This window comes from Chrysemys picta, chromosome 25 (assembly GCF_011386835.1).
Source record: "Chrysemys picta bellii isolate R12L10 chromosome 25, ASM1138683v2, whole genome shotgun sequence".
NCBI lineage: Eukaryota > Metazoa > Chordata > Testudines > Emydidae > Chrysemys > Chrysemys picta.
In genome coordinates this window covers 1,309,491-1,329,374 of record NC_088815.1, presented here as the reverse complement: position 1 = coordinate 1,329,374, position 19,884 = coordinate 1,309,491, and the positions used below count along the sequence as shown (strand labels likewise).

General features: G+C 41.9%; 1 protein-coding gene across 10 annotated transcripts in view; it reads right to left on the bottom strand.

Moving 5' to 3' along the window:
* The window catches only part of RANBP3 (RAN binding protein 3), a 200,026-nt gene that overhangs the window by 155,001 nt on the left and 25,141 nt on the right, over positions 1-19,884 (bottom strand). For 4 of the 10 annotated variants that reach the window (XM_065578271.1, XM_008172811.4, XM_065578269.1 and 1 more), the window contains exon 2: positions 11,559-11,614. The exons of 1 other annotated variant lie outside the window; for it this stretch is intronic. In XM_065578271.1, the coding sequence (XP_065434343.1) occupies positions 11,559-11,614 (56 nt within the window). Of the gene's footprint in view, positions 1-11,558; positions 11,615-15,248; positions 15,600-19,884 lie in introns of those variants that run through there. 5 more of the 10 variants (XM_005306709.5, XM_008172812.4, XM_042861619.2 and 2 more) reach the window with 4 other exon arrangements.

Sequence of the window (19,884 nt, the reverse complement as noted above, 5' to 3'; positions counted from 1 at the left end):
GGGTTCTGCTCGATAACGATTAAAAGCAGTGCGGACTGATGCATGTTCATTTTCATCATCTGAGTCAGATGCCACTAGCAGAAGGTTGATTTTCTTTTTTGGTGGTTTGTGTTCTGTAGTTTCCGCACTGGAGTGTTGCTCTTTTAAGTCTTCTGAAAGTGCGTCTCGTCCCTCTGAGATTTTGGAAGGCACTTCAGAGTCTTAAACTTTGGGTCGAGTGCTATAACTATCTTTAGAAATTTCACATTGGTATCTTCTTTGCATTGTGTCAAATTAGCAGTGAAAGTGTTCTTAAAATGAACAACATGTGCTGGGTCATCATCTGAGACTGCTATAACATTAAATATATGGCAGAATGCAGGTAAAACAGAACAGGAGACATACAATTCTTCCCCAAGGAGTTCAGTCAAAATTTAATTAACGCTTTTTTTTTTTTAAAAAGCATCATCAGCATGGAAGCAGGTCCTCTGGAATGATGGCCGAAGCATGAAGACGCATATGAAGCTTTAGTGCATCTGGCACATAAATATCTTGCGATGCCAGCTACAACAGTGCCATGTGAACGTCTGTTCTCACTTTCAGGTGACATTGTAATTAAGAAGTGGGCAGCATTATCTCCTGTAAATGTAAACAAACTTGTTTTTTTAGCAATTGGCTGAACAAGAAGTAGGACTGAAAGGACATGTAGGCTCTGAACTTTTACATTGTTTTGTTTTTGAGTGCAGTTATGTAACCAAAAAAAACTACATTTGTAATTTGCACTTTCATGATAAAGAGATTATACTACAATACTTGTATGAAGTGACTTGTAAAATACTATTTCTTTTGTTTATCATTTTTACAGTGCAAATATTTGTAATAAAAAATAATATAAAGTGAGAACTATACACTTTGTATTCTGTGTTGTCACTGAAATCAATATAATTGAAAATGTAGAAAAAATCCCAAAATATTTAATAAATTTCAATTGGTATTCTATTGTTTAACAGTGTGATTAATCAAGATTAATTTTGTTCAGGTAATCACGTGAGTTAACCGCAATTATTCGACAGCCTTACTTCAAACTAAAAAAAATCGAGTTGGTTAACACCTAAAATTGATGCATTAACATATGGAGTTGCCCAAAAACAGTTAGCTACAGCATGTAAAGGCACTCCTGCAATCCATTTGGCATGCACACAAAAGCAACACGCACTGGGGAAACAAATTCAGGTTTTACCAGAGCAGGTAACTATCACCACTCTCCTCTCAGAGCCAGGATAAAAACCCGGGGTGTGGGTTCCCCACTGCTTTGACCCACTAAACCACACTCCGCGCTCAGAGCTAAAAATATAACCTCTTTTCTCAACTATTTTTACATACCTGTTAAAGGATATAAAGGAAAACTTATCAGTTTGCTAAATTTGCTGCTGCTACTGCCTGTACTTATAGGCCTGGTCTACACTAGGAGTTTATCTCGAATTTAGCAGCGTTAAACCGAATTAACCCTGCACCCGTCCACACAACCAAGCCCTTTACTTCGATATAAAGGGCTCTTAATATTGATATCTGTACTCCTCCCCGATGAGGGGAGTAGCGCTGAAATCGGTATTGCCATTTCGGATTAGGGTTAGTGTGACCGCAATTCAACGGTATTGGCTCCGGGAGCTATCCCACAGTGCACCATTGTGACCTCTCTGGACAGCAATGTGAACTCGGATGCACTGGCCAAGTAGACAGGAAAAGCCCCGCAAACTTTTGAATTACATTTCCTGTTTGCCCAGCGTGCACGGCACAGGTGACCATGCAAAGCTCATCAGCACAGGTAACCATGCAGTCCGAAAATCGAAAAAGAGCACCAGCATGGACCGTATGGGAAGTACTGGATCTGATCGCTATATTGGGAGAGGATTCAGTGCTAGCAGAACTACGCTCCAAAAGACGAAATGCCAAAACTTTTGAAAAAAATCTCCAAGGGCATGATGGAGAGAGGCACAATAGGGACTCACTACAGTGCTGCGTGAAAGTTAAGGAGCTCAGACAAGCCTATTAAAAAACAAAGGAGGCAAACGGTCGCTCTGGGTCAGCGCCGCAGACATGCCGCTTCTACGCTGAGCTGCATGCAATTCTGGGGAGGGCGCCACCACTACCCCACCTCTGACTGTGGATTCCGAGGCGGGGATAATCTCAGCCATGCCTGAGGATTCTGTGGATGGGGAAGAGGAGGAGGAGGAGGATGATGACGAGCTTGCGGAGACCACACAGCACTCTGTTCTCCCCAACAGCCAGGATCTTTTTCTCAGCCTGACTGAAGCACCCTCCCAACCCCCAGACAATGAGGCCATGGAAGGGACCTCCGGTGAGTGTACCTTTGTAAATATAAAACATGGTTTAAAAGCAAGCGTTTTTAATGATTAATTTGCCCTGAGGACTTGGGATGCATTCGTGGCCAGTACAGCTACTGGAAAAGTCTATTAACGTGTCTGGGGATGGAGCGGAAATCCTCCAGGGACATCTCCATGAAGCTCTCCTGGAGGTACTCCAAAAGCCTTTCCACAAGGTTTCTTGGCAGTGCAGCCTTATTCCGTCCTCCATGGTAGGACACTTGACCACGCCATGCTAGTAGCAAGTAATCTGGTATCACTGCATGACAAAGCCTGGCAGCGTATGGTCCCAGTGTTTGCTGGCATTCAAGCAACATCCATTCTTTATCTCGCTGTGTTATCCTCAGGAGAGTGATATCGTTCATGGTAACCTGGTTGAAATACGGGAATTTAATTAAGGGGACAGAGGTGGCCGTTCCTACTGGGCTGTTTGCCTGTGGCTGAAAAGAAATCCTTCCCTGCAGTTAGCCAAGCCGGGGGAGGGGGGGGCGGGGGGGAGCGGAATTTCCTTAATACCAGCCACGCGGTGGGGTGGAGGGATAAAGCGATCATCCCAGAGAATTGGATGGGGGGGGGGGTTAGTTTGGTTTCTGCTGCTGCACGTTAACAGGAAAACCGCAGCACTCAACGGGCTTTGCTTGGTATGTGGGAAAGGAGGGTGCTGCTTGTAGGAAAGCTGCAGAAGCCGAAAGACAATGGCTTACCATGGCCGCATGCAAGCCGAATTTTGTTGCCCGGACCTGCATCTGTGCTCTCTAACACCAAAGTCACAGGCACTCAATATTAAGATGCAAAATGCGACCTTGTACCGAAATCACATGTGCTATGTAATGTGAATAGTGTTGTTCACTGTGAAAGAGTATAAGCATTTGTCATAACTATAAAGGGAAGGGTAACAGCCCTCCTGTGTACAGTACTGTAAAATCCCTCCTGGTCAGAGACTCCAAAATCCTTTTACTTGTAAAGGGTTAAGCAACTCAGTTAACCTGGCTGACACCTGACCCAAAGGACCAATAAGGGGACAAGATACTTTCAAATCTTGGTGGGGGGGGGGCTTTTGTTTGTGCTCTTTGTTTTGGGGGTTGTTCGCTCTTGGGACTGAGAGGGACCAGACTTCGATCCAGGTTCTCCAAATCTTTCTGAACAAGTCTCTCATATTTCCAACTTGTAAGTAAACAGCCAGGCAAGGCGTGTTAGTTTTTATCTTTGTTTTCTCAACTTGTAAATGTACCTTTTTGCTAGAGTGTTTATCTCTGTTTGCTGTAACTTTGAACCTAAGGCTAGAGGGGTTTCCTCTGGGCTCTTTAAGTTTGATTACCCTGTAAGGTTAATTTCCATACTGATTTTACAGAGATGATTTTTACCTTTTTCTTTAATTAAAAGCCTTCTTTTTAAGAACCTGATTGATTTTTTCCTTGTTTTTAGATCCAAGGGGGTTGGATCTTGATCCACCAGGAGTTGGTGGGAGAAAGGAGGGGGATGGTTAATTTCTCCTTGTTTTAAGATCCAAGGGATTTGGATCTGTATTCACCAGGGAATTGATGAAGAGTCTCTCAAGGCTACCCAGGGAAGGGTATTAGCATTTTGGGCGTGGTGGCAGCGGACCAGATCTAAGCTGGTAGTTAAGCTTAGAAGTTTTCATGCAGGCCCCCACATTTGTACCCTAAAGTTCAAAGTGGGGAAGCAGCCTTGACAGCATTGTTCTGTAAAATGTATCTTTTTAAATACTTCTCTCCTTTTTCCCGCTCCCTCCCACAGCTGCAAATTTTTCAAGCCTCCCTCCTCCGTCCTGAAGGCTATCTCAGATAAGGACGCGAAACAAAATGTTCTCGGAAATCAAGGAATCCACCCGCAATGAAAGAGCTCATTTGAATGAGTGGAAGGACACGGTAGGAAAGTACAGGAAAGATGCCAGTGAACATGAGGCCATGAGGGACGCTCGAGATGAGAGGTGGCAGGCTGCAACGCTGGGGCTGCTGCATGATCAAACGGACATGCTCCAGCGTCTGGTGGAGCTTCAGGAACGGCAGCAGGAGCACAGAGTGCCGCTGCAGCCGCTGTATAACCTCCCTCCCCCCCCCACCATGTTTCATAGCCTCCTCACCTAGACGTGCAAGAACGCGGGGGGGAGGCTCCATGCACCCTCCCACTCCACCCCAGTGGACAGCCCAACCAAAAGGCTGTCATTACTTTGAACTTTTTTAGTGGCCTTTTCCTTCCCTCCTATCTTTCTCTCAAACCCTACCCGGGCTACCTTGTCAGTTCTCTCCCTCTTTTTATAATCAATTAATAAAGAATGCATGATTTTTAAACAATAGTGACTTTATTTCCTTTGAAAGCAAGCTGGGATCGAAGGGGGAGGGTGGGTTGCTTACAGAGAATGAGTCAATCAAGGGGGTGGGTTTTCATCAAGGAGAAACAAACAGAACGTTCACACGGTAGCCTGGCCAGTCATGAAACTGGTTTTCAAAACTTCTCTGATGCGCAGTCACTTCCTTTGGTAGCAGCAGCTCAGTGATTGCTTTGGCTACTTGCATCACAGCAGCCCCCACAGTAGATTTGCCCACTCCAAATTGATTCCCGACTGCCCGGTAGCTGTCTGGCGTTGCAAGCTTCCACAGGTCTATCACCACTCGCTTCTCAACTGTGAGGGCTGCTCTCATCTTGGTATTCTGGCACTTCAAGGCAGGGGAAAGCAAGTCACAAAGTTCCATAAAAGTGCCCTTAGGCATGCGAATGTTTCGCAGCCACTGGGAATCATCCCAGACCTGCAACACTATGCGGTCCCACCAGTCTGTGCTTGTTTCCTGGGCCCAGAATCGGCGTTCCTCGGCATAAACCTGCCCCATTAACAGCATGATCTCCAAAGCGCCGGGGCCCGCGGTTTGATAGAATTCCATGTCCATGTCCTCATCACTCTTGTCACCGCGCTGCCATAGCCTACTCCTTGTCGCCTGGTTTTGCAGGTTCTGGTTCAGCATAAACTGCACGATAACGCGCGAGGTGTTTACAATGTTCATGACTGCTGTCTTGAGCTGAGCAGGCTCCATGCTTGCCGTCTGCACTGTTCACCCAGGAAAAAGGAGCGAAACGGTTGTCTGCCGTTGCTTTCCCGGAGGGAGGGGGAGGATGTACCCAGAACCACCCACGACAATGTTTTTGCCCCATCAGGCATTGGGATCTCAACCCAGAATTCCAATGGGCGGAGGACACTGCAGGAACTATGGGATAGCTACCCACAGTGCAACGCTCCGGAAATCAACACTAGCTCCGGTACATGGACACACACCGCCGAATTAATGTGCTTAGTGTGGCCGCATACATTCGACTTTATACAAACTGTTGCTAAAAACCGGTTTCTGTAAAATCGGAATAATCCCGTAGTGTAGACATACCCTAAAATACCTTAATAGAGTTACTCTCTCTTGGCTCAGGTCTCCCTACCTTCCTAGGTTGTTCTTCCCCCTTCTGCTCGCTCCCTGTTTTAAAAGTTATAGTTTTTACAGAAACCTCCAAAAGATAAAGCAATTGAAAACAAAACAAAACAAGGTAAAAACTTTAAATAAATCCAGTAAATTAATTATTTTAACCCTTCAGGAATGCAACAGCTGGAATTACTCCTAACTTTCTTAAAGATATGGTTGCCAAGCAATAGAAATGCAGACTCTGCTTCTAATCCTAACCACTGACTAATATTTGAAATATGGGCTTTCCTTATTTCCATATACCAGAGTTTTAAAATAAAGTTGAATATAAAGTAATAAAAAATGCCTTAAGTTACTAAATTAATGCAACAAATTTGGCAAGTATAAATTATCAATTTTAATGAAAGTTTTAAATAAAAAGGTAATAACTTATTATTTAAATGTTTAACCTTTGTGATTATTTTATTTTTTTGTTTGCCTTATTTTGTATAGTTAGAAATAGAATTCTGGCGCCATTTGTTTTTAATTGTCCTGTATGTCATCCTGTGTCGTACAGTGTGTCACTTGACTTTTTTTTGTTTTGTTTTTGTTTTGTTATAACAAAAGTCAATTTTATATCATTTTTTAATACAAGTGGTACCACACTATTTAATATTATGGTTGGGATATAATCATCATAATATAATTAATACCAATTTTTTTTTTTTTGCAAAGTTCAAAAAGGTCTCAGCAACATTAAGGTAAAGGTAATATTAACGAAGTGTCAATTTCTTGTTTGGATTTTTATAAACTTGTTTGCACTTCTAAATAGAGTTATAAGAATGTTATAGCAAAAATATTTAAAAACAATTTATGCATAAAGCCAAACAATTTAACAGCTTTCCACCTTTTCAACAGGTTTCCAGCTTTGTCTCCCAAACACAACCAAGTGTCATGAAAGTTTAATACCCTCAAAGTATTTGCATAGACTTGTATTTAAAATTCTTTTTGGTTTAATTTTTATTCTCCTAAGATATGTTAAAGGGAAGTAGTGGTTGTTAACGTTTGTGCTTCTAAATAGTTAAAAGTGGAATTGGTATCAATTAACTCTAAAAGTGTGGTAAAAATTATGTTAAGTCTTTTGCTAACACAGAGTGTTCAGGAGTGAAAAGCAACACACCTTCTTATAGAAGATTGCGAGCATCTATTTTAGCAGTTAAGTATTATATTTAGTATAAAATATTAGTAATGCACCTCAAGTAAAAATGAATGTCTACATTCATTGCAACAATTGCAAAAGTATAGCTTGTGTCTTAAAAGACTTGGTCCCTATTACATTGTAAACACATTAAGCTACTCTGTGTATTAAGAACAAGAGTACTTGTGGCACCTTAGAGACTAACAAATTTATTAGAGCATAAGCTTTCGTGGACTGCAGCCCACCACGAAAGCTTATGCTCTAATAAATTTGTTAGTCTCTAAGGTGCCACAAGTACTCTTGTTCTTTTTGCGGATACAGACTAACACGGCTGCTACTCTGAAATCTGTGTATTAAGTTTGGGTTACTGAAAACAAGAGAAATGTAAACAAGCAAAAACTTTATTGGGTTAACCAACTTAGGGCATGTCTATACTTGCCATTTAAAGTGGAAAAAGTCCCTTTTTGCGCAAAAGCCATGGGAGCATCTACCCTTATCAATGACTTTTTCCGGTGAAACTTCTGGGTTTCACCGCAAAAAGAAAACCACCTCCACGAGAGGCGTACAGCTCTTGCCAGTGATGCTTTTGCGGTGATGTGCAAGTGAAGGCACGTTCTTCCTGTTTACAGAGCTTTTAGCCTCTGGAGGATATCCCATAGTGCCTAGGTGACCACTCTGGCCAGCAGCTCTGCTGCTCTGACGCCAGGTAAACAGACATCCACCCCTCCCCCTGTAAAGCCAAGGGAACTTTGAAACTCCCCTTCCTGTTATTTTGGTAAATGCTCACTTGTCATCTGGCCAGGTGACAATGGCTGCTCCACGAAGCAAACAATCCCCTGCTTGGAGCAATGCTGAGCTACTTGGCCTGATCAGTATTTGGGTAGAGGAGTGTGTGCAAGGACCCAGGATGCCCCGCGACCACCACCACCCCCATCCCACAAGACCTATCGTCAAAGTGGAGAGAGCTGCACTGTGGGATAGCTGCCCTCAGTACACTGCTCATCAACGATGGAAGTGCTGCAAATGTAAACACTCTGACGCCTGTGGAAGTAAGTGAGTACACAAACCAGCGTTTTTCTTTCCCAGTCACTATCACTGACAGCGCAAAAACTCTGCAAATGTAGACATAGCCTTAAGCTTAAGAGTACATCCTACAGACCAAAGACACCAGAAGATATCACTCCCTCACTGCCATGAGCTGGTTGGTGAGTGCAGTCTGTTGTCATGGCAGTGAGGGAGTGGGGCCACAACAGCAGGACTCATAAGAATAGCCATAATGGGTCAGACCAAAGGTCTACCTAGCCGAGTATCCGCTCTTCCGACAGCGGCCAATGCCAGGTGCCCCACAGGGAATGAACAGAACATGCAATCATCAAGTGATCCATCCCATGTCACCTATTCCCAGCTTCTGGCAAAAAGAGGCTAGGGACACCATCCCTGCCCATCCTGGCTAATAGCCATTGATTGATCTATCCTCCACGAACTTATATAGTTCTTTTTTGAACCCTAAGAGCGTTCTGAGCAATGTTACTGAGCATTGATTTCGGCATGTCAGCTGAAATCCATATTTACCAACATCTACCGATTAAAATAAAATCATGCCAAGCCTACCTATAGATTAATAATGGAGAGTACTATCTCCAGAAAAGTCTGCTGAAGATACAGAATCCAGCTACAACAACAGGAGGCCTTGTAAAGTCAAGTTTCATTTTCTGCAGTAAATTGGAGTAGTACCTGAATTCTCCATAATTCTAAATATCTATTAATGATCAGAGATGGCCCAGATGTGTTAGATTCTCACATGGGGGCACACCTTGATAAGCTACTTTTCTCCTTCTCCCATTGATGGTAGCTGAACAGCCTCCTGAAGAAAAGAAGCACTCTGTATAGTGCCTGAAAGGGTCAACTTGAGCAGGATTACACATAGGGTTGCCAATTTTAGTTGAACATATTCCTGGAGGTTTCATCATATGACATAATCTTTAATTAAAGATTGAGCTTTAATTCCTAGAGATTCCAGAACAATCCTGGAGGGTTGGCAACCCTAACTGCAAAGCTAACTGAAGTTTAAACTACCACCAGCCAAACACATTTTGCTAGAGTATAAATTATTATTTTTCTTTATCTAAAACTGTTTATTGTGCCACTTTTTAAAAACTTATTTACAGTACACATAAAGTAAGGCCACACTCTTCTGCCCCTCCCCACCCCTCAAAAGACATACACACAGACAAAATTACAATCAATTTTAATAGGAATTCTTCCTGAGTAATCTTAACTAAGAATTGTCAGGTATGGCATGTAATCAGAGAATCCACTTAACCGGGGTGTTTCTTTGGGAAGCAAACTAAGCCCAATGGTTGTTAATGGCAAATGCTGTCAACTGCTGCTCAATGACAATGCTGGGTGTCAGCTAAAATGCTGCCTTTGTGAAACTTGGACATCTTCTGTTGAATAAAATGACTGCTTAATTGGTAAACCAGATTATCCCAATAAGCATATTACACAATATAACAGTTACAAAGAAATTAAAAGTTGCCATCTTGAGTTTTTTGGTAACATGGGGCCAAGTCATGCTTTTGTTACTTATGTATGCAGTTCCACAGACTTCAGCTAAAGGATTTGCACAAATAGAGTAAGCAAGATTCGACCCTTAGTTTCCAACGAAGTCTGGAGACTTTCATGGCTGTTTTAAAGTTAAGTTATCTTACATATATTTTGGCCATTTAACATTTTATATGTATAATACCTACACTAATATTTAATAACTTGTACAAGTTGCCTTAAAACAATAAGTCCCCAACTTTTTGCATATACTAATCTGTCCACTAGCACTTACTATGCCATTACATAGGTGTAATGATTTTACTGCTGGGAAGTAATATGGGAGGAGTCACTAACACCAACCCTCCCCTCCCAAAACCATTCATAGTTCTGGAGGTATCACACAAGTGACAGGTACTTCTAAAAATAATATTTATTAGGAGGTTAAATATACTTGAGCTACCTAGCACTGGAAGAAATTGCTGGAGTTTAACTTTAGTAATCTCTACTTTGGCTACCAATCTATTATAACCACTTAATTTATCCCTAACTAATAGAGTTAATCCTTAACTCATGTTTCTTGAGCAGATAAGAATTGTGACAAAGGTCAAATCTTAGGTTTTATCAAAAACCTAAGGAAAATTATCTTTCTATTAAGATTTAGTTCATTATTCATGTCTTAATATTCTAGGAGTTTTTACAGATTACATATAAAATGACAGTCAGATAGCTATAAGAACTAACTTTTAGGAAGAATTAACATTTATTTGATTAGCGAATGTGAAACTTAAATGGTAGATTTGAAGAAAAGACAGATTTTTAAATTTGAATTGTGGCAGACTTAAATTGGAACCACTTTAAATAGTACCAAGTTGTCAGTGAGGGTGACAGGAGCTCTCTCTCTCTCTCTCTACTTACAGAACAAATACAGGTTTCAGAGTAACAGCCGTGTTAGTCTGTATCCGCAAAAAGAAGAACAGGAGTACTTGCGGCACCTTAGAGACTAACAAATTTATTAGAGCATAAGCTTTCGTGGACTACAGCCCCGAAGAAGTGGGCTGTAGTCCACGAAAGCTTATGCTCTAATAAATTTGTTAGTCTCTAAGGTGCCACAAGTACTCCTGTTCTTCTTTTTGAGAACAAATACAGTACTGGCAGCAGAGAAATGCAAGCTTCTCCCACCAAATCCTGTGCCTCTATCAACACTGAACCGAATAAAGCACCTTTAGGAGTAAATCTCCATGATATCTCTGCTTAACTTCTATGAAGAGTATCATTTATGGTTGGAAGTGGACTGAGACTTAACATTTTACATATAATTTGGTAACAGCTTTCACTCACTATTGACCTGCACTGGATTCAAAACAGACATCTGATGGTAGGCTTCACATCTTGACAAAATATTTTAGTAGCAATTAACTAAAACACTGGAAGGTTTTCTGTTTGACCCCAGCTTAATGCATCATGGAATTCATTTGAAAAACTGGGTCAGTCTCGCTTTCCAAGTTAAAGGAATATAAACTGCATTTAAAACGCAAAATGTTCTGAGGTCACTGAGTTACATAGCCGACAGCAACATTTTTCAATTTCCCCAAACTTAAATTTAATAATGAGCAATTAACCAAGAAATCAATCAGTAGTTGTATGTAATATGTAAAATTTTAGCACTAACTTGAACCATGTTATTTCCCTTTTAACTTTCCTTTTCTTTTTATTTTGTTATTCTCTTTTCTTGCTTTCATTTCTATTTCTACGTAGTGATAAGATCTGCCTGTCCCTTTTTCCCCCATCTGTCTTTGTTTAGGATACTCCTTTGAAATTGCTCTAGATTTCCCCCACCTTCTGTCTCTCCTGTTTTCCTCCCACTAACCTATAACCTGTGTCTTCCCAAATTTTTTCCTTGAATTTCAAACCCTAATGACAACTATCTACTATCTCTTCTAAACTTCAGAAGAGTAACACCATATACAAATTACTGCTGTGACTGAAATGTTAGTCAGGATGACAGTATGCCATAAAATGAGTACATACACAATGATAGCTCCTTACCTTCTGTGCTTTATCCTTCTGAAACACAAAGACGGGTGGAGCAATGGCAGGCTTTTCTGCAAAAAAAGAAATTGTTTTTTCCAACAGCATTGAATATTACAAAGTTATGTTTTGTGATTCTTTTCACAGAAAAAGAATGAATTCTGAAAATGTTCACCTCACAATCGAGGACAACTGCACCTGCATACCCCCCCTGTGGTCCCTCAAGGGCACACACACCAGGCTCCTTAGCTGTCACCTATCTTCAGTAGAGGCCTGCATCCCTCTCCCTTCTAATCGGGTTTTTTCCAGGATGTACAGTTCCCTGCCTACACTGATATTCCCAGCAACCCGACTGCCAAAACTGCCAACTGCACTTTGCTTTCTCTTCGAAGGTTAGGAATAATATAATTGCCAGCAGTTATGAGTTACCAAATAGCATAAGCAAGCACATTTATTCTTATGGTGAAAGCATTATAGTGAAAATATTTTAGACAGTAAAAGAATCTAAACACATGCTAATAAGCTTATCAGAGATCACCTCCAAACTTCAGCAAGGGCTCTGGTAGCAATGGGTTTTTGTGTGGTTACAAGTTCATAAACAGCCTTAGCTCAGAATAAACACAACCATGCACAGGTTAATGTTTCCTTTTACAGTCTGGGCCTTCAATCTTGAGATTCCACTGTGACGCTGTACCCCATAATGCTTTAATATGCTGGAATATGTTTTGTGCTGCCTGTGCCATGTAACATATCTCTGTAAAAGTTATGGTCTACTATATCTATTCATCCTATTTGTACACGTATATCATTTTCTACTTGAGGTTAAGAATATGGGATGTATACTTGCTTGGTTTGTAAGTAAGCTTTGTGAGGCATTTGGTCAGCTTCTTTAGGAAGGAATTTGCAAGGTTAAGTACCCGATCAGGAAGCACTTGGGGAACAATGCTTCTTGGAATGCTCCAATCCACATAAGAAGTCTTCCTGGAGACATACAAGATACCATGTGGACAATGGTTTCTGCCTGTAAAGACTGTGAGTCATGCATGGACATGTGACTTGCCCAGGTGACTCCAGAACTCCATCTTGGAGCTGGACTTTGCATAGGAGTGAGGAGGGGGGGTCTCCACCCACAAGAGAAAGTCTATTTAAACCTATGGGAGACCCCTCCATTTTGTTTTCAGCTGGCTAAAGAGAGGGCCTCCCCAACCCCCAGGATACTTGGAAGAAACTGGAACAAAGGGGTGTGAGTGATTGCTGGACCCAGGCTAAAAGGAGATTAGTCTGTAAAAGGGAGCATTCTGGAACTGGTGAGGATCTTATCTGTATTTAGTTTGATTAGACATAGATTTGTGCATTTTGTTTTATTTTGCTTGGTGTCTTACTTTGTTCTGTCTGTTACTACTTCGAACAACTTAAATCCTACTTTCTGTATTTAATAAAATCACTTTTTACTTATTAATTAATTCAGTATGTATTAATACCTGGGGGAGCAAACAACTGTGCATATCTCTCTATCAGTGTTATAGAGGGTGAACAATTTATGAGTTTACCCTGTATAAGCTTTATACAGGGTAAAACAGATTTATTTGGGTTTAGACCCCATTGGGAGTTGGGCATCTGAGTGCTAAAGACAAGCACACTTCCGTGAACTGTTTTCAGGAAACCTGCAGCTTGGGGCAAGTAATTCAAGACCCTGGGTCTTTGTGGAGCAGACGGGAGTGTCTGGCTCAGCAAGACAGGGTGCTGGAGTCCTGAGCTGGCAGGGAAAACAGGAGCAGAGGTAGCCTTGGCACATCAGTTGGCAGCTCTCAGGGGGGTTTCTCTGATCCAACCCGTCACATCCACGAACAGATTATCAGTAGAAAATAGTTTCCTCCTTGGGGTGTAGCTACAAAAAAAAGGGCTTTTGCATAACCAGAGTTGGGAATTTGCTCTCACCTTCCCATAGAGATTCCCTAGACAAACCATTTAACATTGTTTGTCCACACATCCATTCTTGTCTGGCGCATTGTTCAGACAGTCCTTTGAAGTTCACAACACCTCCCAGGAATCATTACTTTTGTATTTTATAAAATGGACTCCAGATACTAATTCAGTAAGGTTTTTCAAGGATATTGCAGAAAATTGCCGTACGTGTCCCAGTTCAAGTATTAGTTACACTAGTTATAACTAAGGTGGGATTTGCAAGAATGCCTAAGGGCAGGTCTACAGGGATGCAATTTTTTTTTTTTGACATTTCAATGTCAGTAAAAGCCCTAGAGTAGCTGCAGTTATACTGGCATAGGAGTACTTTTGCTATATATACTCCTGGAGGGATCCTTGGGACTGCACACCTGCAGAAAATATCCCCTCCCCCCTGCAGAAAATGGCAGGGAAGCAAAGGGAAGCCGTGCAGGGGGGAGGAGCGACCATGTGTTCAGTTTTTGTGGAGGACTGCCCCCCAAGCAGAAGCGAGGGATGGGGGGCACACAGGGTTACATGTCACTGCCCTCACCCCTCGTTTCTACAAATGCAGAACTGCTCAGCTGAAGGAGTCTGTGTCTCAGGCTCCACTGACTCTGCAGCTGAACACAGTCTCTTCAGTCCTAGTGACAGTTGTGCTCCCCTTCTGTGTGCTGGGAGCCTTCCTATTTTCTGTGGAACACTGAGTGCCCACAGTGGGGCTGGCTAAAGGTGGGAGGGAGGGAGGGAGGGAGGGGAGGAAGGGGGGAGGAATAGGGCAGAGAGAGGGGAATGTGGGAGTGAGCGGAGGGGAATAGGGAAGAAAAGGAGATAGGGGAATCACGGGAGTCAAGCATGCAGCATCTCTTCAGCAGTAGCTGGGGCTCTCCCTTTAAGCAAGCCCATCGAACATTCACTGTGACAAGCCCTACCCTCTTACACCTGGACCCCTCCGACAAGCCCCCCACATCCAGACCCCCACCCCACTGAGCCCCAACCCGCTGCACCTGGACCTCCACCCATCAAGCCCCACTCCCCCCAGCACCCAGAGCCTCACACCAAGCCCCCACACCCAGACCCCCCTGCTCCCTCACTGAGCCCAAACAACATTACCTGGATCCCCTGCAGAGTCCCATTGCCCCTGCACCCAGAACTGCACAATGAGCCCCTATGCATCCAGATTTCCCACCTGCACCCAGACTACCCCACTCAGAAACCTTTCAGCCCACACCTGGATCCCCCCACACTAGGCTCTTCCACACTTGGCTGGCCAGGTTCACCCAGCAAGAGCCACACCATGTGTGCCTGGCACAGAGGAGCTGAGCGTTGAGGTTTTTCTGGTTGCCACTGTGTCAGGGTTGGGTGCAGCCTCACTGCCGAGTCCCTGTACAGGGAAAGGTGGGGGTTTCAGGGTGGTCTCCCACCTCAATGCAGCCAGTGGCCTGTGCGCCCCACTACCATGCTGGAGCCACATTTATTTACTGACAAATAAAATTTGCAGAATTTTAAAAAAAGTGTGCATAAATTTTTACATTTTTTTGCACAGATCTTTTTGGCCCATAATTCCCTCAGGAGTATATATATATAAAACTTATTTTGCTCAGGGAACTGGCATAACCAAAACTAGAAAAAGCACTATACTAGGAAGTTTTGCCAGTATAGTTATACTTATACATCCATATCACCAAACCTTTTCTAGACTAAGCCTAAGCGATTTACACACACAAGCCCCACTTTCAATGAAACTTATGCTTCTAAGCGACTTACCAACTTTGAGTAGGAAACAGGGGAGTGTTGCGAGGGAGTTCTCCAGGTGAAGGAGGAGGACTATGTGACCTTGGGCATGAGTTTGTTGTCGGTGAGGCTGTTGCATGCCTGCTGGTTGCCATGTGCATGCTTCATTAAAATTTATACCATGGACTGTTTGGGGGCTTTGTAAGTTCAGCATAGCAACCAGCTAGGCAAAGCTTTGTAACCATGCTTTAGCCCAGGGGTAGGCAACCTATGGCACGCGTGCCGCCTTCGGCACGCGAGCTGATTTTCAGTGGCACTCACACTGCCCGGGTCCTGGCCACCAGTCTGGGAGGCTCTGCATTTTAATTTCATTTTAAATGAAGCTTCTTAAACATTTTAAAAACCTTATTTACTTTACATACAACAATAATTTAGTTATATATTATAGACTTATAGAAAGAGACCTTCTAAAAACATTTAAATGTATGACTGGCACGCAAAACCTTAAATCAGAGTGACTAAATGAAGACTCAGCACACCACTTCTGAAAGGTTACCGACCCCTGCTTTAGCCTGACATCCTTTGATCCTTAATCCCTTTAGGATCCCCTAACAAGGGGCAGGGCGACTCAGGAAGAATGGGGGGGAGACAGGACACTAATAAGGCAGCTCGTACAGGACCAGAGGAGCTAGTGAACAGGAGCAACAAACAGGGAAGTTTAGAGAGGGAGCATGAGAGCCAGATACACCAAACATTATCTAAACTCAGGCCAATAAACACCTCCTTGCCCCCACAAAAAAGACACTTTGCAACAGTAAATATAATGCAGGTAGAAGTACAGCAACAGAGTGAGGGCTATGGAGAATAGGTCCATCAATGGTTATTAGCCAAGATGGTCAGACAAGCAATCCCATGCTCTGGAAGTCTTTTAAGCCTCTGACTGCCAGAAGCTGGGACTGGACAACATGGGATGGATGACTTGATCAATGTCCTGTTCTGTTCATTCCCTCTGGAGGCATCTGGCATTGGCCACTGTCAGAAGACAGACTACTAGACTAGATGGACCATTGGTGTGATTCAGTATGGCAGTGGTGCCCAAACTTTTCCATCTCACTCCCCACCACCACCAGTAATGGAATGTGCTCAGTAATGGAATGTGAGCAGAACCACAGCAGGCCAGGCACTGAGAGCGGGGGGCTGGGACCACAAGCTGGAAGCAGGGCTGCATGTGTGGGCCGGGAGCAGAGCAGAGGCCACAGCTGTAGCCAGGGCTGGAGCAGAACTAGAGGGCACACCCTCCCCACCCCACAGTTTGGGGACCACTGCAGTTCGGACATATTTATGTTTAGGAGAGATTGAAAATCCCAACCCTAGACACCCCTGCCAGGCCTTTTGATAACTGCAGTCAAACAATTCCACATTTTATCATCTCTTGTCAAATATACGACAGTAAACTTTGGTGTTCTAATGTTTAACTCTGTGGATAAATTGTCAATGATTTAGGGTGAACTTGAAACTTTGAGCTCCTAGTAGCCACCATGAAAAATACCTGTGCTGCCATATGTTTTGAAATTTCAGAGGACCAAGTAGTTTACTGGGCACTGTACTTCATTAAACAATATCAACTTTCTAATAATTTTTAAGTGTAACTCACTAGGTCACATGCTTACCATCGCTTTTCCTGATTTCACTATTGTTTCTCTCAATTCCTACAACATGGTGCGTCTTTTCCCTGATTTCATTAGTGCATTTCTTCCACACTCTGGCCTTCTCTCCAATGTACATTCCTCTTGTTTGCCATCTCTCCGACTTTTTTTTTTTTTTTTTTTTTTTTGTTTATCCCACAAATTTCTCCCTCTCATCACTCATTATCGGTTCACTCACCTCCACCTACCCAATCCCTCACATGTACATTCTGAAAAATTTACCAGACACCCTATATTCAGAGTACTAAACTGAAGTGGAGAGTCTCAATATCAAGGGGCAACACCTAAAGAAATCAAGCCCCACAGAAGTAAAAGGGGAGGGTGCTGGAATGTCTATCAGAATGTTGTCCCATCTTTCAGAGTCTCTACCTAAAAGGTACCTGACAAATATGAAGCACCTCTTCACACATACACACACTATCTGCTGTGAATGAGTGAGAATTCTCTGTTCTCCCATCAATCTCAGAGCCTTCTTGCCAATGCAAGAGGAGGCTCTACTGTTGCAGTTATTCTACCCTCTTGCTTTTTTGGATCTCCATGAGAACATCTCAATGCTCAGTGGAGCCATTCACAATGGTGCCGAGATTTTATTACTGGATGGTATTCACACATGTAGAATTCAGCAGTCTGTATTTATAGTTCAAATTATTCCTGCCAAGGTATGACCTAATACTTGCCAATAAATAATTTCATCGGGAATTGTGTTGTCCATTCCCATAGCTTTAAGTTCCTCTGAAATTCCCCACAATTTTCTCTAGTATTGACTATCCTAAATAATTTTGTTGTCATCTGCAAAAATTTGCCACTTCACTTACATTTCCTAGATAGGCAGTTTCCTGGAGAAGACAGACAATCTCCTGAACCTGATTTGGACGTCTCCATTTGGGAAGCAGGGCCTTCCTTGCTTTGAATCAAAGAGGAAAGGGAAGGAATTATATGAAGGATGCTGTGGGACACTAACCCTTTCTGTGGTCAGTCATAGTAGGGACTTTTTAGCCCCCTTTTAATGTGTTTCAGGATGTATAAAAATCTATATTTTAATTGGCTTTTTTATTTAATTTAAATATTTTTTAAAAAGAAATGTATTTAAAATGTAACCTGAAATTAAGATTATTAAAGACTAAAATTTAGATTATCTATTAAAGTTAATTAAATTACAACAACAACAATATTAAAGCAGTATATATGTTTACTGCTAAAGATTTACAAGAAGTCAAGCTACTGAACTGGCAGAAGCCATTAGCTAAGCCACTGGATGGAACCAGAGTTTATTGAAATGCTAAACCAACTTGATAGCAGTATTTTTTTATTTATTTTTTTAATTAGTGGAGATATCCTATCTCCTAGAACTGGAAGAGACCTTGAAAGGTCATTGAGTCCAGCCCCCTGCCTTCACTAGCAGGACCAAGTACTGATTTTGCCCCAGATCCCTAAGTGGCCCCCTCAAGGATTGAGCTCACAACCCTGGGTTTAGCAGGCCAGTGCTCAAACCACTGAGCTATCCTTCCCCCCTCTTTTACAAGTGAAAAGAGAATATTTTCTTCAATTCAGTTTATTCAACTAGTTCGGTGACTAGTTCATTCGTAGCTCAGAAAGTGACTGAGTTGAAAAAGCAGGAAAACTTGTTTCCTCTTCCATTTTATGAATAAAAACTAGGTGTGAGGATGAGATCTACCAATTTTAGTCTTGAAGGAAATGGTGACCAGAAATAAAATCAGATAAACTACAGATAAAATCACTAACTACAGATACCTTATTTGTTTAATAAATCAGTTGGTTTTAAATACAAAAGATGTATTAATGGGGGGGGGGGAATGAGTTTGTATCCAGCACATTGAGGGTGATTTTATTTAACTAATCAAAATAGAATTTTAAAATGCTTTTTTCTGCGTTTTAATTGAATTCCTGTTTCTATCCAAATAGAGCTTTACACAAATCACAAGTAAATAAAATGAATCTACTAAATAGAAAGGTGTCACTCACCATTTTGTAACAAAATGTATAAGTTAAGAATGTGAATAAATAAATGTTAAGTATATAATTGTTTAAATAAATCTATACATATGGCATATTTTCCTAGTTACCAAGCATAAGTACCAAATTCAGTGTAAAGGCTGCTTTAGTCGCAAATCAACATGTTTTAATGGTTACCAAACAATAAGAATCAACCTTTTTCAGTAGGAAAATAACTAAATACAAACGCAAAAAAGGATTAAAATTGATTATTTAAATCAAGGTTTTCTGCATGCTGACCTAAATCATGTTTTAGATCAGTGATTTAAATCACTAAACCGGTCATTGACCCTGGCTGTGTAACTCTGTACCAGAGGAACTCAACTAAGAACACATAGCACCAACACTCTAGAGCCTGATTTTGGGTTTCTCTAGCCACAGGGCCACTTCACAGGTAGTCAGATTAGATGTTCATAATGGTCCCTTATGGCCTTGGAAACTATAAATCTGCACTGCTCTGCTGAGACTAGGCAACATTCCATCCTGGAAGAGTGACAGGTACAACCTCCCATATCTCTTTAGCCATCAAGGCTAGAAGCAGGAGCTTTATACCATTAGAAAGTCAGGAACATTCCATTTCCCATGGGGGACACAACAACAGCTTTTAGTACTGGTAGGCTACAAGTTCAGAAGTTTAAATTGTGACCTTTTATTACAAGGAAAGCTATTTTAAGAAGTTTTAGAGGGGGCTGTGGGTGGGTGGGTTTGTAAGCTATCAAAAAAATTAATTGTTCGATTAATCGCACAATAATAGAATACAATTTATTTTAATATTTTTAGATGTTTTCTACATTTTCAAATATATTGATTTCAATTACAACACAGAATCAAAGTGTACACTGCTCACTGTATATTTCTTTTGATTACAAATATTTGCACTGTAAAAAAAAGGAAGTATTTTTCATAAGAACATAAGAATGGCCATACTGGGTCAGACCAAAGGTCCATCC